The 20,865-nt window shown below is 39.0% G+C and overlaps 1 protein-coding gene across 1 annotated transcript in view; it reads left to right on the top strand.

The window, feature by feature from the left end:
* The first annotated feature begins 296 nt into the window (after window positions 1–296).
* Window positions 297–20,865, top strand: part of SH2D4B (SH2 domain containing 4B) — a 63,162-nt gene continuing 42,593 nt past the window's right edge. Inside the window, exons 1-3 of the mRNA XM_086466983.1 lie at window positions 297–480; window positions 13,357–13,516; window positions 14,617–14,764. Of these exons, the coding sequence (XP_086323109.1) occupies window positions 297–480; window positions 13,357–13,516; window positions 14,617–14,764 (492 nt within the window). The remainder of the gene's footprint in view (window positions 481–13,356; window positions 13,517–14,616; window positions 14,765–20,865) is intronic.

Genomic DNA, 20,865 nt, shown 5'->3' on the forward strand with positions numbered 1-20,865 from the left:
TTTTTTTTTTTTCTTGTCCTTGTCTGTTCCTCCCCCTTCCTTTCACCTGACACCTGTCCCTAGCTTTGGAGGATGAGATAAGCAGAGAACTCCATCCCTGTGAGAGACAAGGAGCAGAATATGTCTGCACAAAGAGGGCCAGAGAGAGAATCAAACCTCTCCTGGGCAGGCGGGTGTAGGAGAGCTCTTTTGCTGCAGGTTGCTTTCTGGAGTGCCGTCGGTGGGGTTTTGTCACTGTAGTGAGTATAATTGGAAGCAGGTTAATCTTTTTTTTTTTTTTTTTTTTTTGCATCATCATGCTGCAGCAAATTTTGCGTGATATGTATATTGACCCTGAGCTCCTGGCAGAGCTGAATGAAGAGCAAAAGCAGATCTTGTTCTACAAAATGAGAGAAGAGCAGCTGAGGCGCTGGAAGGAGTGGGAAGAAAAAGCACGAATGGAGGAGGCCATGCTGAGAAAGACAGCGAGGCACAAACAGAGTAAGATTTGTGACCCCCCTCTATACTTAAGAGCTCAGGATGGTGGGCATGCAACTGGCTATGGCGCAGCATGCATCTGGAAGAGATTACAAGGAAGAGTGCCAGTGTCCCCATAGGCAAAAAGATAGTCTGGGGCAGCAAATGCACCACGTTCCTGCTCCTCGTTTCTCAAGGCTGGTTCTTTCTCCAGGGGAGTAATTTAGTGTGGAAGTAAGGGGAATCATTTTGAAGTGCCTCTTTCAGTCAGGAGTCACTGCTCCTGTTCTCTCAATGGTAACAGACGTACGGTGACCAAGTTTCCCCTCCACTCCTAAGGCTTTTTTCTTCATCTGCAGTCCCCACCCCTGCCCCTCAGTCAGGCAAAAGGCAACCTTGCGTGTACTGTTGAGATTTCTTGACTTGACATTAAATGTTTCCAGGTGGCTGGAGTAGAAGATAAATTAATGAATTTGAGCTTGTTATGAAGGGCTATTTCTGAATAAATGTGACATCAGAACAGCCATACCATATGGGACTAAATTCCCAACTGTACTATTAAACACTCTCCAAAAGATTATGTCTAGGGAATAGAATAATAGTGGGCTGAGCATGTAAAAAGCCACAACAAACAAAACTGAAAAAGACAACAGAAATGTGTTTTCATGCAATATGTAGTTAAACTATGGAGCTCCTTCCACAGGCTGTTATGAATGCTAAATGTGTGTGTGGACTTAAATAAACAAGTAAGAAAAATCATGGAAGAAAACATCAAAAAAGAACTCCAACTGTCATTTCCAAGTGTCTGGTCTTGGGTCCAAGTGGTTTTGAATAAACAGAAATACTTATTTCCTTGCTGTCTTCTCTGAACAAATGGCTTCCAACTCTTTCACCATTCACAGGTCGAAGTTGTTAGGCTGATGTGAGATCTTGGAAATGTAGTTGCAGTTATTCCTCTCTAAACAAGGAAATGTCAGAGAGAGATGATAAACACTCATTTCCCTGTGAAATGCCAAAGATCTTACCCCATTGTTAAATGTATTAAAACCTGAATATTCAAAATTTCTAATAATTTTGGGTAGCTGATTTTCAGAAAGCAGCCTAATAGCTATGTGGCTCTGCAGTCAGTGTTTAAAGTGTTGCTCGTCTTAACACACCCATGGTTGGAGCACCTCAATACAGATAGATTATTGGATTCAATTGTCAGACTTTATGTTTAGAGCCTCTGAACTCTACAAAGAGTCCATTAGATAGCTAACAATTCAAAGACTATTATTAAAGAAACATGTTTCAAAGCAAAACTAGTTTCCAAGACTCACTTGAAGCAAAAGCATTTATGAAATGGCTCTAAAGTTATAATGGTAGCCTTAGAATAAAGGGGAAAAGTTCAGAACACCCAAATCAACCATGGGTGATGGAAAATGTCATTCTGTTTAATTTCTATTTTCTTCATCTTAGCGTCCTTTCTGTGAATGGCGGTCTCCTAAGAGAGATGGTGTCAAAATAGCTTCTCTCATACAGCACCAAAACCTTGTTCATTTTGATTGATTTGTAGCTGAGAAAAAATTAAAAATGCAGTTCAGCTTCGCCTACCAAAACAGCATTATATCATTGAGATAATCTGTATTATGCTCATTCTTTGAGGAAGACAGATGCGGAAAAATCTAACTGCAAAAATATTTATGTGATGATTTGTCACAATGTTGACACCTAAATTTCCATATATAAATTATACATTAAATCTGTTCAGTTTCTTACTACAGGAGACCATTTTCTGGGTAATTAGTTTTCTGATTTATAAAGAATAAGAGAAAGGAGAGCAGCAGGGTAGCCTATAGATTATATTTGCTCTGACAAAAGTACTCACAAACACACAATTCAAAACAGACCATTTTCATTTTACCTTCTTAAATTGCCAGTTTCAGGTATTGCTTATGTTTGACTTTCACTTACTGTTAGAAAATTTCTACTTCCTTCAGAACTGTACTGAAGAACTGATGTTACCCGTTTTTGGTAGAAAGAATTATTGGAATTAGGCTTGCAAGCCAGGCATTTGGTTCTTCTGAAAATATATTTTGACTTCCATAAACTGATGTGGGCCAGAGTTACAAAAGATAACTTCTGTCATTCAGGCATGCCAGTCATTAACTATACAGATACCTGTAACTGATTCTACTGTATGGTTCCATAATATGATGGCAAATGGTCTCATAGTGCAGCTAGTTTCTTGTTTTTAAAAAAAAAAAGTCGTGCAGAAATTATGGGTATAAGACACTTTACTGTGCAATACTTCTGCTTATATGACTCAAAGGGTCAGAGTAGATGACTGTAATAATCCTTTTTTATCTTAAAATATCTTTTTCCCTAAAAGACACTTGGCATCAACAGGTTTTGGACCTTGAAGCTGCTTAGTTTTCAGTTTCCATCAATGTAGAAGTGAATTTTCAAACATTCTCCCCCTGCTACACAGTGTAGAATATGGAGGGTTTAATTCCTGTTTAAAATTAGTGGCTACTAGGAGATTTAAAGCTGCTGCAATTACATGGTTTTTATTCCCTTGAAACTGAGGGATTTGAGCAACGTCATCTGCAAGGTTTTGACCCTCTACTGCATGACTCAGGTTTTATGTTTGTGCTATTTTGTTGAAGCCAAGAGTTACTCTGCCTTTACAGAGATCTTTGTAGCCTGAAATATAGTAGAAAATAGAGGTGTGAGACTTTAATATCTCTAGTGTTGTGCTGAGTTTCTTAAATTTTTTAGTTGACAGAAAATTGTATGTGCTGTTTGTGGATATGACATAACATTTGTATAAAATAATTTTGTATTGATTTAATTGGTGTTCTCTTTATAGGACTACCTTTCAAAACCTTCTGTTTTCCTTGTAGTTTGAATAGCTACATATGAAAACTTCGCCCCACCTCTTTCGGATGGGATAGGGTGAGATAGAATAAAAGGAATTAATTATAATGGGCACTTATCTAATTAAACAATGCTCCAAGAAGTACTTGGGCTTGATCCAGAGCCCTCTACCCCAATTGGTACAATTCTCCATCAGTTCAAGAGCTTACCTGCAATGGTACGTGTGAACCCAGCAGCATAGCAAAAGGAGTAGATTTTTCAAAACAGAGCAGTGATTGTGAATCTGATTTTGATTTTCTGTAGTGACTTGAGGATGAAGGATTCTTGTGCAAGGTTTAGATGTGTTGTCTTACAGAAACCACAAGTGTAGGGTTGGTGAGGAAAAAAAGTGGCGTATGCAGGTCAGATTGGGCTTGCACAAGAGTCAAAGTCATCAGCAGGTTTAGGGAATGCTCGTCACTGATCATTTTTTAGTTGCTTGGAAAATAACCAGCAAAGGCCCAAAATCTATGGTGATCTTTATAGAAACGCCACTGAGCACAGATTGTCCATAAATGTCATATTCAGTACTATGGAACTTGCTTCTCAGAAAACAAAAACAAGTCCAAACCATGAAATAAGATGTTAGTTGTTGAAAGAGTTTAGCAAGCCAAATAGTGTAACAGCTTATGTGTAATTAGTCTTATTCTTCATTTCTAAAGAAAATAATGATAGTTACCTTCAGTAAATGCTAAATTCTGCCTGCTTTTCTGTTTGGATTGTTTGTTTTCATGTGTCTTGAGGAAAAGTTAAAATGGAAATCGGTATCAGAACAAGTCGATGTTAAAGAAATTTCACTTCAGGGGTGAATGAAATGTTTTCAGATTATTCAACAGTGTTAATTTCCTTCCCTTTTTAAAAACACAGATGGATGTCTAAAAGGGAGCAATATATAAACATCGCTTCAGAATGATGTATTTCCTGTAGAAGATACTGAATAAACTGTTTCCATGCTTCGGCTGTTTATATCTAGCCTACATTCGTACCTTGCCTAAAAATATTAGTAGAACTTGAGCATCATTTGGGTCCTTCAAAACTGCATTGTTTGTTGAACTTATTCAAGGTAAAAAGTATTTCGTAGCTTTAAGCAAATCATGGCTTGTACTGAAAGAGCTTCACAAATGAGTTGAATTCTTGGAGGTCTGTCTGTCTCCAGTTCATTTACAAATTACTGCTGGGCAGATTTTTCAGGAACACATTTTCATTGTAATAAAACAGGTTGCCTTTCCTTATTGTGCTAAAATCACTAAGGGAAGTGTCCTCAAAATTTCAGGATCCCTTTGGGATTTACTGAGAGCTGACTGACAGGCAGCTTTGCAATTTGCAAAGAAACGTATTTCATTAGGCAGGAGCCCTGTAACCAGTATAGCTGAGTTGGGAGTAAGTGAAGGACCCTGCCAATTTGGATTTTGACTCTGTTGCAGTATCTAGTATGTCAGCATACCCAAAATGAGATCTCAAAAACTATTGAGCATTAGGCAGCTGAAGGACAGCCACGTGGGAGGGAAGACAATGCTGGTCTGCTGCTGCTTGTTCTGACATTCATTCGTGGTGAACTGCAGCTCATGATGTTCAGACAGGAGCTATTTGTAAACACTCTTATTTACCTGTCCTTAACAAGAGTAGCTGGGAGAAAATTAGGTAGGCTTATCACAGCATGGCTAGAAAATAATTTCTTTATCTAAATGGCATTTGTGTTAGAAAATCATTAGAGAATAGATGAAGCTATTTGGAAGCAAGTGTTTCAAATATCCTCCAACCATCCACTTGCGATACATCAGTGTCACATCTGAAGGCCAGTGGGTGGGCGTGTGTTTCAGTGTGTGTATAAAGGGTGAGTGGGTGTACATGCAGTGACATTTTTTTGTATGTTTTTGAACTCAGAAGTTCCTCACTTATACCAAGGCCTCTACATGCACTGTTAATGCTTAGCTAAAATTTTATCTCCTACAGAGACTTGCTCCTGGCAGTGTTCATTGTTTCCTTCTCTGTATCATTGGATATGGGTCTAGCCAGACATCAGATTTGAGTATTTCTGTAATTTCTGGCTGTATGTATTCTTGAATTCTGTAGAGCCCTGTCTTTTGTTTCCAATTCAGATACAACTGAATGAGTAACAGGAGAACATTAGCGAGAACATCAGAGTAAATTTTATTCTAGAACTGAGCCAACTAATCTGAAGTCATTGGAAAAGTTTTAATGTAACATTCACAACATGCACAGCAGCTTGTGATGTGGCACAGTTTTGTTAGTACTGTATACCTTGGGGCCAGAACTCAGCTGCTCAAAACTTGTGCTCAGTGTGGATGTGTACTGAGGTACAGTTAAGCAGCAGCTTCTAAACTGTCTGTTCACTTCTCCCAACCTGGAGCTGGAATGAGACCTCCAACTGCTGTATGACCTAAATATGTACCAGATGGAACAAATCCAGAGGGACTTCTCTGTCCTCCTAGGATTAGCTGTAAATCTGTGCTTTTTAGACTTATATCCTGCCCTGCATCCGACTTCTTTTGCAGAAAAGTGACAGCAGAATATTGCTGGCTACCTGGGCCTTATTACACTGGCGGTTTCTCTTGCACGCGTGAGATCCTCAGCACTCCTGTTGTCTGAAGCATCTGGCATCAGCCGCTTTCTGAGAGAGGCTGCTGGGTTACTGAGCCACTGGCATGCAGGGTCTTCATGTGTTTCTCTGGAGCACTGTGTTTATCAGCCTGTCTGGACACAGTCATGTTAGATGGGCTTTCTTGGACATACTAGTGCTCTGGTAACAGTATGAGGTTGTGACTGCAAGCTCATGACTACTTGATATGGAAAGAGAACAGTACTGCAGCCAAGGGGAGAACGGGGTTTGCCCAAGCTAAGCAAATATTTCCTTGCTGATTTTGCCAGGTTTTAGCATAAATGACTAAAACATTCAAGGAGAGAGACACCAGGTTTTGATAGCAGGATTTGGAAGACATGGGAAAACTCAATGTATTCAAGTCAGCAGTGGATTTAGACACTGATGGTGGTTCATTAACCTTCAACTTCAGCTGTGGTGCTAGAAAGTCTTGCTGCAGTGGTATAGTTCTCCCTGCTTTTGTGGTTCTGTGTGCCTGATACAAGCAGTCAGTGCAAACCTGTCACATTGCATTAAGTAGGGGAATCTGGTGCAGAAAGTGATCCATAGTTCTCTGGTCATTCTGTGACAGAGAACCCTAATCCTTCTGCTCTGAGTTTCCAGCAGACACCGCAGTAGCCATGCAGGCTTGCTTTTGTTTATTCTCCAACAGTGGGGAAACCTAGACTCTTTGTGGTAGCCCTGCATCTAGCTTTTATGCTTTACAAGAGGCAACTGGGATCAGGAATCAGGAATTATAGTGGTATGTTCTTGACTTCATTTTTTTATGGAGGAAAAAAAAAACACAAATGAACGATGCTGATGTGAATGATTTACAACTTTCAACTTTGGTGTGATGTGTACCTGCATTTTTATACTGTTTACAGTGAAAGGGTCATTAGAATGGACAGACAAGAGACTACCTCTAGATCATACATGGAGTTAGAATAACGTCTTCAAGAATGAGTTCTGAATGTTATCTCCCAGTTGAAAGTGGTCAAATTACAAAATTGTTAGATGTAACAGTGTGCCTTGGCCAGGAAGCCAAGAAAATATCTGGGACATACTAGATAGAGACCACATAAATAATACTTTATTTGTGTTTTTTCTTCTTTTTTGGTTTACAATAAGCAAACTTACAGATACATATTGCATATATACATACGAACTGATAATGCAAAGTCACTTATCTTTGAGCATTGTGTACAGTTATCTTTGCTACGTTTGTTAGTTACCATAGTCTTACTTGAGTAATTGTTTCATCCTTTAATGTTTGCTCTCTTGCAGTCACTTTCCTTTATTTGATCCTGCAGGGGTATATTGCAGCATAATTATTTCCATCGTAACAGGCCGTAATTCCATAAACAGAAGATTGAGTTTGTTAGGTGATCAGGAAGCAGCTGGAGAGCCATGAAGGCTGATTTTTCAGCAATGCTGAGATCCTGCAACCCTTATTGAAATATTAATGTAAATCAGCCGAATTTCCATCTCCCTCTGCAAATCCTTCTTTAAAATGAAAGGCACACAACACAGTGTTGAAATTGGAGGGTGTGTAAACTGAAACATTGGGGGGATGCTTGAGAAGTTCAGAATTTTTCCCTGTTTTCTTGTTTTAAGAATTGAAGTGACTGGGTTTTTTTGAATGTATTCTTGAGTGGTTTGTGGTCCTGTGACTATTAGCAGGGGCAGACCACAGAATTCATTATAGCGGATATTCAGTTTATTGTGGGATTATGTTATTTTCATTACTTTCGTCATTACCACCTAATTATTCTGTATATATTTTAATGACTTTACAGTAGCGAATGCTTGGAAAGGTTCATTCTATCCTTTGAAGAGTCTCTCAAAAGCATTCGCAGTAATTTCCTGTTTTCACCTTAGAAGTGAAATTATGTGTGTGTATCTGTGTGTTTGTATAAAAAAGAAATATAATTAAATAAAATACTTGTAAGCTCAAGGAACTGAGAACAGCCTAAAGCTCACATTCTCATTTTCATCCTAATCGATGTGCTCTTAACACATGTCCTGCAGCTAATGAGACTGAATGAAACCTCATCTGCCCTACAGACTATCAAAATTTGAGCTTCTACTTTAAAGAAGCCATAAAAATAATTTGCTCAGAAAGCCAAGGCTAAAATCTCATGTAAAACACATTGTGCTTAGACCAGAGTACACCAGATATCTAGACTCCAAAAGAACAAACAAATCCCAACCCTACACACACACCAAACCCCACAAGCTGTGGTTTATCTCTGACTGACAAAAGCAGATCAGGCTGATCAGCTTGATGTCAGCAGTGAATGCTCATGCAGCCTATTTCAAAGGCAGAATAAATTTTCTAGCGCAGAGAGAGAAAAGAAATGGAATGTTTTCTAATGAGAGAGTCAAAGGATGTTTGACAAAGCTTTCCAGGGAGTGAGGAAGGAGAATAAATTGCTATTGTGGAGATCTGTAGCTTCCAAGCAGGAGAACTATGGTGGGGAAGTCTAACCTCAGAGAAACAGGACTGTTCATGGAAATAGCAGACTCCTTTGAGAAAGTTTCAGCAGGCTTTGAATGCCATTCCATGTTTCTGAGATTATAAATGGGTGATCTTCTAATTTTCTAAATTTACACTTGACACAGCCTGTAATATTCCCTGTGACAGCAAGGCAGTCAGTGTTACTTGGCACTCTTTATCATTTTGCTGGACTAAGCAGGCAGACTGTGTCTAAATGACAGCACAGCTGGGAGACTTGACACCAGATCAGGCCTCTAATGGTCCTTGGAGTTGTTCCCTTGTAAACACTGGAGAGGATCACAAATGGGAATTGTCAGGGATGCTATAACTGTTAAAGCAATCACAAGCAAGCTTGGAGGAAGGAAGCTGACTCCAGCAGTATTCCATTTGCTCTGATTACTGTTATTTTTAAAGCACTTCTAAGTGGAAGCATGTGTGAAAAATGAAGCCAGATATAACCGAAAACCACACAAAAAAAAAACCCAAACCCAATCTGTGGTTCTGCCCCTCTGTCCCACTTAGCAGAGGCAGTGTAAGGCCCAGTTCTCCTTTGTGTAACTCCATTTATTTTAAGCCTTAGTCACAATGTGGAAGTCTGAGCTGACTGGAATTGAAGCCTGATTTAGCATGAGCATTGCATGCAGCCAGGATTCCCTCTCCCATGCACCTCCAGGTGCTGTTTTTCTCCCTCTCCCAAGTTCGCTGGCAGAGTTTGTATTTTCTGGCAGCATTCAGCCGGGGCAGTGAGGATACCCTGCCTACACCAGGGGCTTCCTAAGGGTAACACAAAGGCCAAGAGCAGCCTGTAGTGCTGTATGACACAACGTGTGGTTGTGCTCCAGCACTGTGTGTGTGTGTATGAGATTAGTAGGGCTGCTGGTAAAGACTAACAATTCTTTTAGGTGAGACCCTTGAGTTTACTATTGCTCTCTAGGGCATTGCTTTATACTTTCATTGCTGTTAGAGAATTGACTGCATAAGTACAAAAAAATAGAAAATATGGCTTGGTCTTATTTTTGATTGTGTGTGCTTATACATGCAAAGCTGTGTTGCTCTTGGTTCATGCTGTAGGTCTCCAAGACAGTTTTCATTGTGCTCCCTTTGTGCTGCAAATTTGAGATACCTGATTTTGCATTTGTCTGAAGTAAGGAGCGACATCCAGAAACCAATTTACTGGTCTCAAAGCAGTATAGATGTAGGTTTAGGCAAACTCCATGGGAGATACTAATTCATGGAGGAGCTACAGGTGAAAAGAACTGCAAGAATTAATGTTGCCTTCTTGTGGTGTTACAGAGTTTTTTTAGAGAAAAAAATAGGTAGAATACTACACCTGATAAATTGTTGCTCTGAAGAGGTGGAAAAAACACTTGGTAAATTATTCAGTACATGTTCCTGATAACATAGTGTTTGTTTCTAAAACACTTTCATTTCTACTTTCCAATCCAGACTAATTTTGATGTCCACTACTTCCTAATGGTAATGATTTGTAGCCTGCCACAGTCTTGCTGGGAAATGAAAATTCCTTTTACGTCAAGGCAGAAGACTGGAGCTCAAGAGGTTTAGTTTTTATTTCCTGACTCTGCATTAGGCTTTGTGACTGGGCTCAGAAGCCTTCTTCTGAATAGGAAAGATGATATTCCTTTGCCTCTTTCTCACCTACATTTCAATTCGTTTAGTCAGGACCTGTCTCTTCCTTTTAGATTTAGTTGAATTTGTTTGTTTGTTTGTTTCTGCTTCATTTGGAAATGAAGTGTGTTAACAAAATATCTTATTTTGCAGAAAAATGTAATACTTGAGGCATCTTAAAGCAGAAATTATTTTATTATAATCAGCCCTCAATGGTGGTAATTGCTCACAAAGCAGACAACACTAGTTTCCTGAAAATATTAAGGAAAATAATTTTCTGTACTTTCAGCTCAGATCTTGCAATTAGTTCTGCAGTTTAAAAGTGCAAGCCCACTGTAGTTAGCCTAGAAGAGCTGATGCTGACCACTGTGAACTTGATTCTGCAGGCTGCATTCTGCATGTATGGCAGGAACTCCATTTTCAGTGCCAGATTTTCTCCCTGAGCTGCTTATTTCTTTTCCTGCACGCTCGTTTTTGAATGTTATTGTGTGCTAAGAAACTACTGAGTTTTGTGATGAGATTGTACAGTAAAGCCCATCTCTAACTTCATGGGAGCGTAGATTTAAGGGAAGATTTGCATGGGTGTCATTTCTTGAAGTAAAATAGAAAGGATGGTTGGATGTGAAAAAGACCTTTTCATCTAAAGAAGAACCTGAATAAAGGCATACGTGCTCAAGTTGAATTGTTTTAAAATTGTACACGTGGAGGTCTGTATGTAATGCTGAAGCTTAAAATTGCCAGATCGTTTGATAGGTTCAACCTGAACTATGGATGTGTATAGGGTAGTGTACTGTACTGTCGTATACAGTGGTTAGTGCCAAACCAGCATTATGTTATACTGATGTTTTCAAAACAGTTTATACATCTATAGTCTATAGCTTTAGAAGAGAGATCCATTGTTTTAAAAGGAAGAAAGAGAACAATTCCTCAAGACATGTCTACAAATCAACTATTTCTTTTATGGGGCTGGGTGGTAATGGATAAGTTGTGCCTCTGAGAAACAAATTAATAACTCTTTGGCACAGAAAACCTGGAAAGAAGCAAAGATAAAATTTGGTCACTTTTTTGGTTTTTTTTTTTTTTTTTTTTTAATCGTCTTAACCATCTAGTAAGATCATAAATGAGCAGAAGTAGTGAAGATGTCTCGAAACAGTAGAGGTATTTGGTACCTACCAATTATGATGCAAATAAATTAACATGAGGCATGTTGTTTGCAATGTTCTCTTTAAAGTACTAAATAAAGGGGAACAACTAGGATATCCAGATCCTCCCAGGAAAGAGGACACAGGCCACTTTTAAAACAAAATCTTCCATTGGTTATGTGGGATCAGTACTCCTGGGAAATAATTCTGTACTTCTCAAGATAATTTACCATGAAATGCAGTAGGTGAAAACCTTGCAGGCAGATACTGATACGGCGAGTCCGTTCTTGGTAGACAGTGTTCAAATGCTGTATCCAAAAAATACAACATAAATGTTGTGCTGCCAGGAACACAGAAATGTACAGAATAGGAACCAAAATAAAATACGTTCACAGATATAGCTTGAGACATAATCTCATGGACTGTGAAAGAGCAAATGTTTTTGACAGTTATTGAAGGAAAACATTATTAGCTTGAATTTCCACATCCCCCTCGAAGTCAGTACTGTTAGGCAAACAATGGGAATTTGTGTAAGTCGCACTTTCAAATTTGATATAGAATATCAGCTTTCATTGAGAGATCTGATATGTTCGTTGCCTTCAGTTCGTATTGTCAACACTTGTGAGCATGGGTTGGCACTGGCACTGCCTGCTGTCAACAGCACCACTTCATTCGTTCCTGCAGTTTTCTCTCTTCAGTCTGGGATGTCAGAAATGCTTCATTGATTGTGCATTGGGAAACTTAATCTGGTTAAATGGATACTGTCCTGTCTCAGAACAGCAGGCAGTTGCAGGTGAGAGTAGCTAAGATGCTAGTAGAGAAGGATGTAGGAAGAGTGGAAGCAAAGACTGGCTGTTCAAATAGGGACAGGGTTTTTTTTTTAACCCTTATGAAAACATCAGAGGAAAGCTGCCTAGGAAAATGGCAGGCTGTCCACTTCTTCACATTTCAAAATGAGACAAGATGCCTTTTAGAAGCTATGTGGCAATGCACAATTTACGAACCTTACTATCTGGGTAAAATGGTGAAATATAGTGGACTGTAGTATATAGGAAGTGAGATGAACTGCTGAGCCTTTACAGCCTTTTAGTCTGTATTCTTTAAAATAAACCAATTGTCCATCTTGGCAATGGTCTTTGTGGTGGAATCTCCTTTTGTGAAGAACAGTTTCAACAAATTTGCAAGAAATGAAATATAAAACTGGATGCATAAGAGGTATTTCTGCCAGTTCCTTATTGTGAACCTCTAAAATGCATAAAATATCTGTGAATTATACACACAAAGGCAGGAAGAAAAGACCAAACCACACTAAGTCCGGTAGTGTATATGACTATTAAAATGTATTCAAGTAGGATCTAATCTAGTGCCCTTTGTAGTCAGCAGGAATCCTGTAGTTGGTTCTGGGACGTGAAGGTCCATAAAATGTAGTCTGTTTTGTCTGTTTTGTAAAAAGCACTCAGGCTCTTTTTTTTTTTTAAATCATTCTGTCAACAGTTACCGTAGATTTTTGCACAGTGTTTTTCATTAAAACTGAACCAGAAACTTAATCCCTTTCAATTGCTGTACCAGAACAGAAAAGCCTCTGCAGTGTTGAGTGGTGTGCTCTGAGTATGCAGGCTTTCTGAAACTTCTCCTTCACACACTGGGAGCAGGAAATTCCTGGATTTTTTGCAGGGGCTCTGATGAAGTTTCTATATGCTCTACGTTCAACATTCTCTGTGTGCTGAAGCATTGCTAGTCACATAATGTCACTGGTTACTGTTGTCACTCCATCTCTTTTCCCATTCTCTTAATTCATCCCTTGATGAGTGAAGCAGGAAAATATACTTGTAACAATTAAAAAGAGATCATAATACCTAAATTCTGGGAAATGCATGTCAGAATTAATTCCTTATTTTTGAGGGACAATCAGTCTTTAAAGACTGTGTGACCTGGAGTGTACAAACCCTTCTTTTTCCCCACCATGGTAGCTTGGTCAAATCTGAAGACATCATCCAACCTCTTGGTAATGTTTTATTCTGAGTTGTAAACTGCAGGCTTAACATTTCTAAATTGCAGGTTGCCATCCTTTCATCTATATTAACGTAAGAATTTGAGCCAATATTTATCCTTTTGGTTTGTTCTGGCTGTTGCAGGTAATGGCAAACATGTGCAGTGGCTACGTGGGAAGGATGGTGAGGTCTGGGTCTGGGTTATGGGAGAAGCACCAGGTGACAAGCCCTATGAACAGATATCAGAGGAGCTAATAGCAGAGCGAGCCAGGCAGCAAGCACAGAAGGAGGCAGAAGAACTATGGTGAGGATTTAAGAATCTGAATTCAGGGTCCGCTTGGCATAATGGGAGACATGGCCTTGTAGAAAGGTGGCAGGTAGTGGTGGGTAAAACTGGTAAGTATTTTTGTCAACATTTGCTTTCACTTGTTTTGGCAATTTTTCAGCATGTGAGAAATGTAATTTTATTTTTATTGAATACTGAAAAACAAAAAAGCCTCTTTCACAAAAAAAGTGAAGCAAACATTTTTCTTTTGGGGAATTTTGCTAAACCATTGACCACTTTGTAAATAAATAAAAATGAAACAATCTGCTTTTGAGATGATTAAATTAGAAATGTTTATTATAACATACATCTATGCCCACAATGGGGATTTGGTACATAAAATCCTTTTTGAAACTGGTTTTATTTGCATATTGCTTGTATTAATTCTTATCCCAGCGGTTCAGAAACTGATTACACAAAACGCCATGCTGGTGTTTCCAGCTTTGGGAGAGATTCAAAAGTGTTTTGATGCTTGATGTTTTTAGGAAGTAGGCCACCAACCTCCCGTACTTGCTTTTGTAGTGCAGCACTGAAAAGTGACAGTTTAAATGTCAGATTATTCTATATTATTCCTTTTCATATGAGGTGGTTCTTGCTTACAGCAATTGCATATTTAAGCAGGGATTAAAATCTTCAACCTGCACTCTGCATTCCTTTTACATTGTTGGTACTAATAAACAGTCTAGTGTAAGAATTTGGCAGGCTTTTGCGTTGATATATGAGAGACAATAAATTCCCAGTCATGCTTTGCTGGATTGACAGAAAAATCTGTTTTTTCAGCCAGGGAAGGAAAAATATAGGCTAAGACTCAAAGACATCCAAGAAGTACTTCTCTAATTCAGGAGGTGCTATTTTAATTAGTTATTTATCAAAAATTGGAAATGTCTGCTTTCTAGATGGTTTCTTTAAATCTGATTTGTGATAGGTCTCTTGTTAAATACTTTTTAATTCTTCTTTGTATATGTCTATGAACTCTTAAGCTAATTATTTATTGCAAGCAGTGAGCAAGTATTGATCCTTGATTTAAAAAAAGTAATCAGTGTCTTGAATGATTTTTATTTTCAAAATCTTTTCTGAAGGAGACAAAAGGAGGCTGAAATTACAAAGAAATTCCGGGATGCTATGGCTCAAGAAAAAGCCAGAATAGTGGCAGAAAAATGGAAAATAGAAATAGAAGATCGGAAAGCTGCCAAATTGGAAGAGGAAAAAATTCAGGAGGAACTGAAGGTTTGCATAGAGTAATTTAACTTTTTTAATAGTGTTTTTATATAGAATCAAAGTTCTTGTCTTAAGCTTGTTATTAATAAGCTTTAAACCCCAGAGTTTTAATTTTTCATCCTGGAATATACAAATAGCTACATGGTGTTCACCAGAACAGCTGGGTGAGTAATGCAAAAAAATTACATAGCTCATTCAGAAGTGTCAGGACAATCAAACTGGTTATTCAGCTCACACATTAACAGAATTGTTCAGTCAGCTGTGCTGAGTGAATCATACTCAGGGAAAAAAATGTACAATTGTGAAAGGTCTCATTTCAAGTTAGTTTGCTTGAACATATTTTGTGTATTTTGGATGAGTTGTTCACATATTTAACTGGAAAATTCTGTCACTACCTTCTTTAAGGTAATGAAGGGTGGATTCTTCTCCTACTGAACATATAGGAAAAGTCCAGTTGGTTTTGCTGGGAGAGGTTCATTTGGCTGATTTCTATTGATATTATCATGAATTTTCTATGAGTTCTGTTATAATATTTTAATGCCTGATTGAAATATTTTTTTTCCACATTCTCTTGTCGAAAATAACAATTTGCAAACTAAACAGGAAAAGAAGGCCTCTGTCTACACTTTTCATATTACTTTGTAAAGATAAAAACTTCTTTAAAAATAAGAAAACCAAATATAATTGATTTAGTGTGCAGAGAAATTATCACAGTCTTCTGAGTCTGGGATGTGCACTCTGGGACTGCACGAGACTGGTGAGGCTGGAGAAAGCCTGTAGCAAAATACGACTCCTAGGAGATCTACATCCAGTAACTTCTGTCTACACGCCTCTCCCCTGCTGACAGCCTGCTATGGCATTTTTCCTATCCTGGGATGGTGATTAAAGGTGTGGAAAGTGTGGATACACTCCCACCTTGTCCCCCTGTGCTGGGAGGAAGGCTGAAAAACTCAGTGTTAAATTTATGCGGTTTGATTGTCATTCTATAAACTGTGGGCCTGGGATTTGCGGGTGGCTGTGTAGCACAAGGCAAGGGCGCTTCCTGTAGCCTCCTCTGCACAAAGCTGCTGATTTACCTTTGCACAATTAATTTGAATTCATAGGACAGAACAGGGCCTTTGAAATTTGATGTCAATGAGTAATGAAACTATACCTTTCAAGTGCTTTATTAATGCATGAATAATGAGCAGAGCAACTAATTAAACACTTTCCTATGCTTTCTGGAAAGCAAAGCCTTCTTGAACAAAGGCCAATACGCTGTTCGCTTGTATCCATGTGGTTGATTCACAGTGCACTCAATGGGGTAAATGTCCACGAGCTCACTGTTGTTATTCTGTTTCAAAGAGACTTTTTCAAAAAGCAGAGTGAGCAACTTGTGAGACTTTTAGTGGCCTGCACTCTTAATTTTCTATTAAGGAAAACTGGTCTTTCAGTTGTTGATACAATTTAAAAGGAATGGCATCAAATTCTGCTCATTTTCATATTGATGGAAAGGTAATGTCACAGTGATCTGTTTTCCCACTGTTTCTTGGGAAGTGAGCGGGTATCCTCCATCCAACTGTGTGCACTGCTGTAAGTGGGATGAGAATTTGGTTCAGTTTCTACTTTGAATTTCAAATACTAACCTTTGGCCAGGATTTCTTTATCCCTATCCATAAAGTTGCTAACATCTTTATCAAAGAAACAGGAACCTTCGTTCCCCCTATGGTTTCCTTTAAATCAAGCATATGAAGAGAATATTTGCAAAAATTTAAATAAATTGAACAAAGTTTTTAAGAAAAGACCAAGCAGAAATGAACTTTTTGGCTTCAAAAATGAGTTTGGAAACAGGATATTATGCAGTAGTTATTTTTTAAACACACCTTTATCGAGTGTGCTCCCAGACTTTGCTGTATTAACACAACAACATGGTCTAATGACAATTCCAGCCCTGAGTCTTCAATTAGGTTCAGTCAGGATCTGATAGGAGGGACTTGGACTAACATAGGGTTCCACCAGCAGAGATCCAAAGGCAGGTTTGATCCCTGGTACTATAACACCACAACTTTGGTACTCAGGAAGGCAGCTTATCTGTTACTTGGTCTTGAAAGAGCCGATCTTGTACATAGTGCTGCGGAACTTCTTAAAAACAATAAAGGCATTTCAAAGACAAGTGAATATGGGGGAATTGTTAACTTCTCTGTCCACTGGCTTATTTAAGGTGACTTGCCTTTCCTTCTCCTTCCCATTTCACTCTTTATATAACTACTCTTGTGCAGTAGAAGTAGTACTTCAAATATTTACAAGCTGAATGAGTGGAAAGGTACCTAGACAGGAAAATAGGAAAGTTATGTTTCTGGCATCTCCCTCCAACTACACAAAGTGAATAGAACTAAGGCGTTGAGAAAAAGATGAATTAATGAATCTAGTCATGCAGTCATTGAAATCACGAAGAAATGTACCTTTCATGAATGATTCAGGGTGTGGAATGAGACACAGATCAGCTGGCAAGCACACTTTAACAGGTTTAAAATATTTAATGCATTGGTAATCATCCTTCTGTGATGATGACCAGACCATGTTTCAAAGTGATCTCCAAACAGCGGTATGACAAGTTCAGTCTCTGCTAATGCTTCATCTTCTTGAAGCATTTTGACTTGGGAGACTGAAACTCTGTCCTTTCTGCTGATGTGTTTAATTTCTAACCATAGTTTATCACAAACACTCCTTTTTAAAATGCTTTTATTCCTCTTGACCTATCGTGGGACTTTAGGGCTGTCTTCACTCGATAAATGATATCTCACATGTCAAAGTGAATAATGATCCCTGTTTCCTTTTCCAGCACTATTAGAAAAGTATTGCTTTCCTTGGTGTTTCTTAGGCAGAAATGCCTTTAATTTATGATGCTAGTATATAAATGTTGACTGCTCTATTTTTGCAGTTTGAGGATAGCTGCTCTTTTATGCACCTTCCAAAGGACAAATAAGAGAGCCAATTACTATCATTAATCTTTTTGCTAATTCACAAAGGCTATGAGATTGTAGGCATAATTTCCTACTGTTATTAGTTGCTGTCATTAAGAGTCTTGAACATTGTGCAGAGCTAGGGCAAATTAAAGATATGAGTGTGAGCCAGCCAGGGGTGAGCGGTATCCTTCAGCTTTATTTAGAAATAACAGAGAGATACTCTCTCAGCTTGCTCTTCATGTGGTCTACATAAAGCAAGAGAATATTAATAGTAAAGTACTATCTACATGACATCAGATACCTGCCAAATTTAACAATGTAAGCACAGTGACAGTAAAGATAGATTGCTTCTTAAAAATTCCTTGGAATGAAACATGCATTAACCAAAAGGTGCATATAAACTTTTATGGGCATTGTTTTTCTTCCTGTATCAAAAATATTAGTTTTAATGAGGGTGGCACTTAAGGAGAAATAATCCTTATTCTCTTGGTAGGCAACAAGAAAGTAACAGTGCATTATAATTTCCTCCCACAAGTCCATGACCCTTAATTCCAGTTGGGAGTGTGGTGAGTGAAGTGGGCCTTTTTAAGGTGTGGATCTGAGAGTTTCTATGTCTTGGCTGTTTCCATTCTCATCAAAGACGACAGGTTTAGGAACAACCTTCAGAGAAGAACAGAATAATTTGTGCTTCAGTTCAGGAGATCTCTAATAAGGACAGCTTATGCTTAATAGAAAGAACACACTTCAGTCCTATTGACTTGGATGGGCTTTTGTATCCACCCGAGTGCTTTACTGTACCCAAAAATGCTGTGAATCTGATTCTTCAGACAGTTGCTGCCAGGTACAGAGTTTAGGAATACAGTAAAATGTCACCATCACCACTTACAGTACTGCGGGCTGCTTATGATATAGCAGTGAGCATTTCTGTCTGAAAAAAACTCTTGTCTCCAAGTAAACATCAAGCACCTGAGTGGGCCTGTTTGAGTGCAGATAAGCTCTAAGTTCAGCTCTGTGCTTTGCTGTGCAAGAAAACACTGAACTCTTCCCCAAGGACAACATATTTAGAATCCAGGAATATGATAACAGCTTCTTGCTGGAGTTTGGCACCCAGTTATTTCTGAGAATGCCTCAGTTAGGTTAATTCAATTGCAATTACAATAATTAAGTAATACCTCATTTTGTTTTCTTCTGTGTGACCACTGTTCAGAAAGTCTGATTCTGTGATGTCTCTTGAACAATGTTGGGAGCGAGGCAGCTGTTAGTTTCTGGTGGGAATTAGGTCTTCAGGTTTTCCTATCCTACTTGCGAGTAATTGTTATATTAATTAGAGAAAAATCTTCACCCCAGTGACATCAGTGATGATTGTGCTGCTGAAGCCACTGTCTTTATTATGGACAGCTAGTAAAATCTAGCAAAGTTCTGATATTTTCCATGGGTAAATGGGGAAAATCAGAGCCACTAATGAGGATAGTTTACATATCAGGAATTCAAGCTGTGAAGAGTCCCTAAGATCCAGAGACAAACTTTTAGTAGATTGCCACTGGATCTAGGGCAAGTTACCCCAGCAGAGTCTGGGATAGCACATGCAATAAATCTCAGATCTCTCCCAATCAGGAATCGTCCTTAGCTTTGTTTTTTATCTCATCTAGAAGAGGGTCTTTGTGAACCAGAGTATGTTGTAACCTCCCTGCACGAGCCATGTGTGAACAGCATGTCCTGGGGCATATCCATGACTGAAACATAACTTCTACATAAAGCATTATCTCGTTTTGTACATTTGTCTCTGTGCAAACACACGCACAGTGAAGTGATGCAAACCCTGTGTTCTGTTTGAGACAGGGGTAGTAGAGAAGAAAATAATGTCTCTGCAGACACTTTCTTTCTGATGCAAGTGAGAGAAAAAGGTTGGGAAGGAGTTGGACATATTTCTGCTGATACTCACAGCTCTGTTGGAAACTGTCAGATGGATTTGTGGAGAACTTTGATCTCTGAATTCAGCCCACTGTGTCAGCCTCATTGCGAGCAGGCTGTCCCGGAGCCAGGGACCCCCGGATTTCCAGATTCCCTTCTCCAGAGCGGGGAGTCCTAGGATCTCAGACCTGAAGATAAGCTGTGCTCTCAGCTCTGTGGCAGGTAGCCTAAATGTCTGCCCTGGCTCCGGAGTGGTTGCCGAGGGGTCTCAGGAGATTCATAGCAGCTGTAACACAGACAACTAGCTGCAGCCCTCAGGGCTGCCAAAGACACCTCCTGTCAGCCTGAAGCATTGAGGGAATCCCAGGCATCCTTTGCTTCGGAGAGGACTGTTGTAACAAACAGGCTTTGTAGATTTTGCCCTGAGCAGGATGGCAGTCATTCAGCTGCCCTGCGCCCTGTAAGACTGACTCCCCAGAGAGACTCCAAGAGCCATGGCAGCCAGAAGCTCAGTTTTCCTTTGTAAAAAAATCAATTGCTGTGTTTTGGCTTTTCCTCATTGTGGTTTTTTTTTTAATCTTTCTGCAGCAAAAACTAAATGCTGACCTAATCTTCTCTCATCTGCATTGGACTGAAATGTTAGAAACTAATCATGGCTAATATTAAGTATTATTTACAGCTGGCTATAGTAAAGCTATCAAACATTGAGAGGCACAGATTTACAGTAACAAGTAACGAGTTTGTGGTAAATGCTCGATTTCCGGAGGCTAGATAAGATCATTTAGCACGTTCAAATTCGCCAGTGGAGTTAAAGCTGGAGAGGATTACTGTTGCCTATTGAATTGCCTGGTGTGATTTGTGGCAGCAGGTTGTTATTTCTTGACAATTTGCAACTATGTACTGAATTGTCGCCTTCCTAATTATTCCAGAAGAGCTGAAAGGGTCACGGCACACAGTACAATCTCTCTCAACTGCCAGGCAGAAGGTGATGTTTGCAGGTTATTACAGCTCTTCCCTCTCAGCTCTGATGTGTAGGATTGGGTTCGCAGGGAGAAGCAGATGAACTGGTTGCTGTGTTCTTCCAGTGGAGTAAATGGGAAAAGTTTAATTGTTGTTCATTTTAAATACAAATATAAACTTTTTATTCATACTGGACAAAAGGATAACTTTTCTTTCCTGTGGCATACTAACAAGCAGTGTTTCTCTTCACGCATACCTTTAAGGAGTTGTACAATATTCTTGCACACGCACCTA

Source organism: Leptosomus discolor, chromosome 6 (assembly GCF_034619465.1).
Source record: "Leptosomus discolor isolate bLepDis1 chromosome 6, bLepDis1.hap2, whole genome shotgun sequence".
Lineage (NCBI taxonomy): Eukaryota > Metazoa > Chordata > Aves > Leptosomiformes > Leptosomidae > Leptosomus > Leptosomus discolor.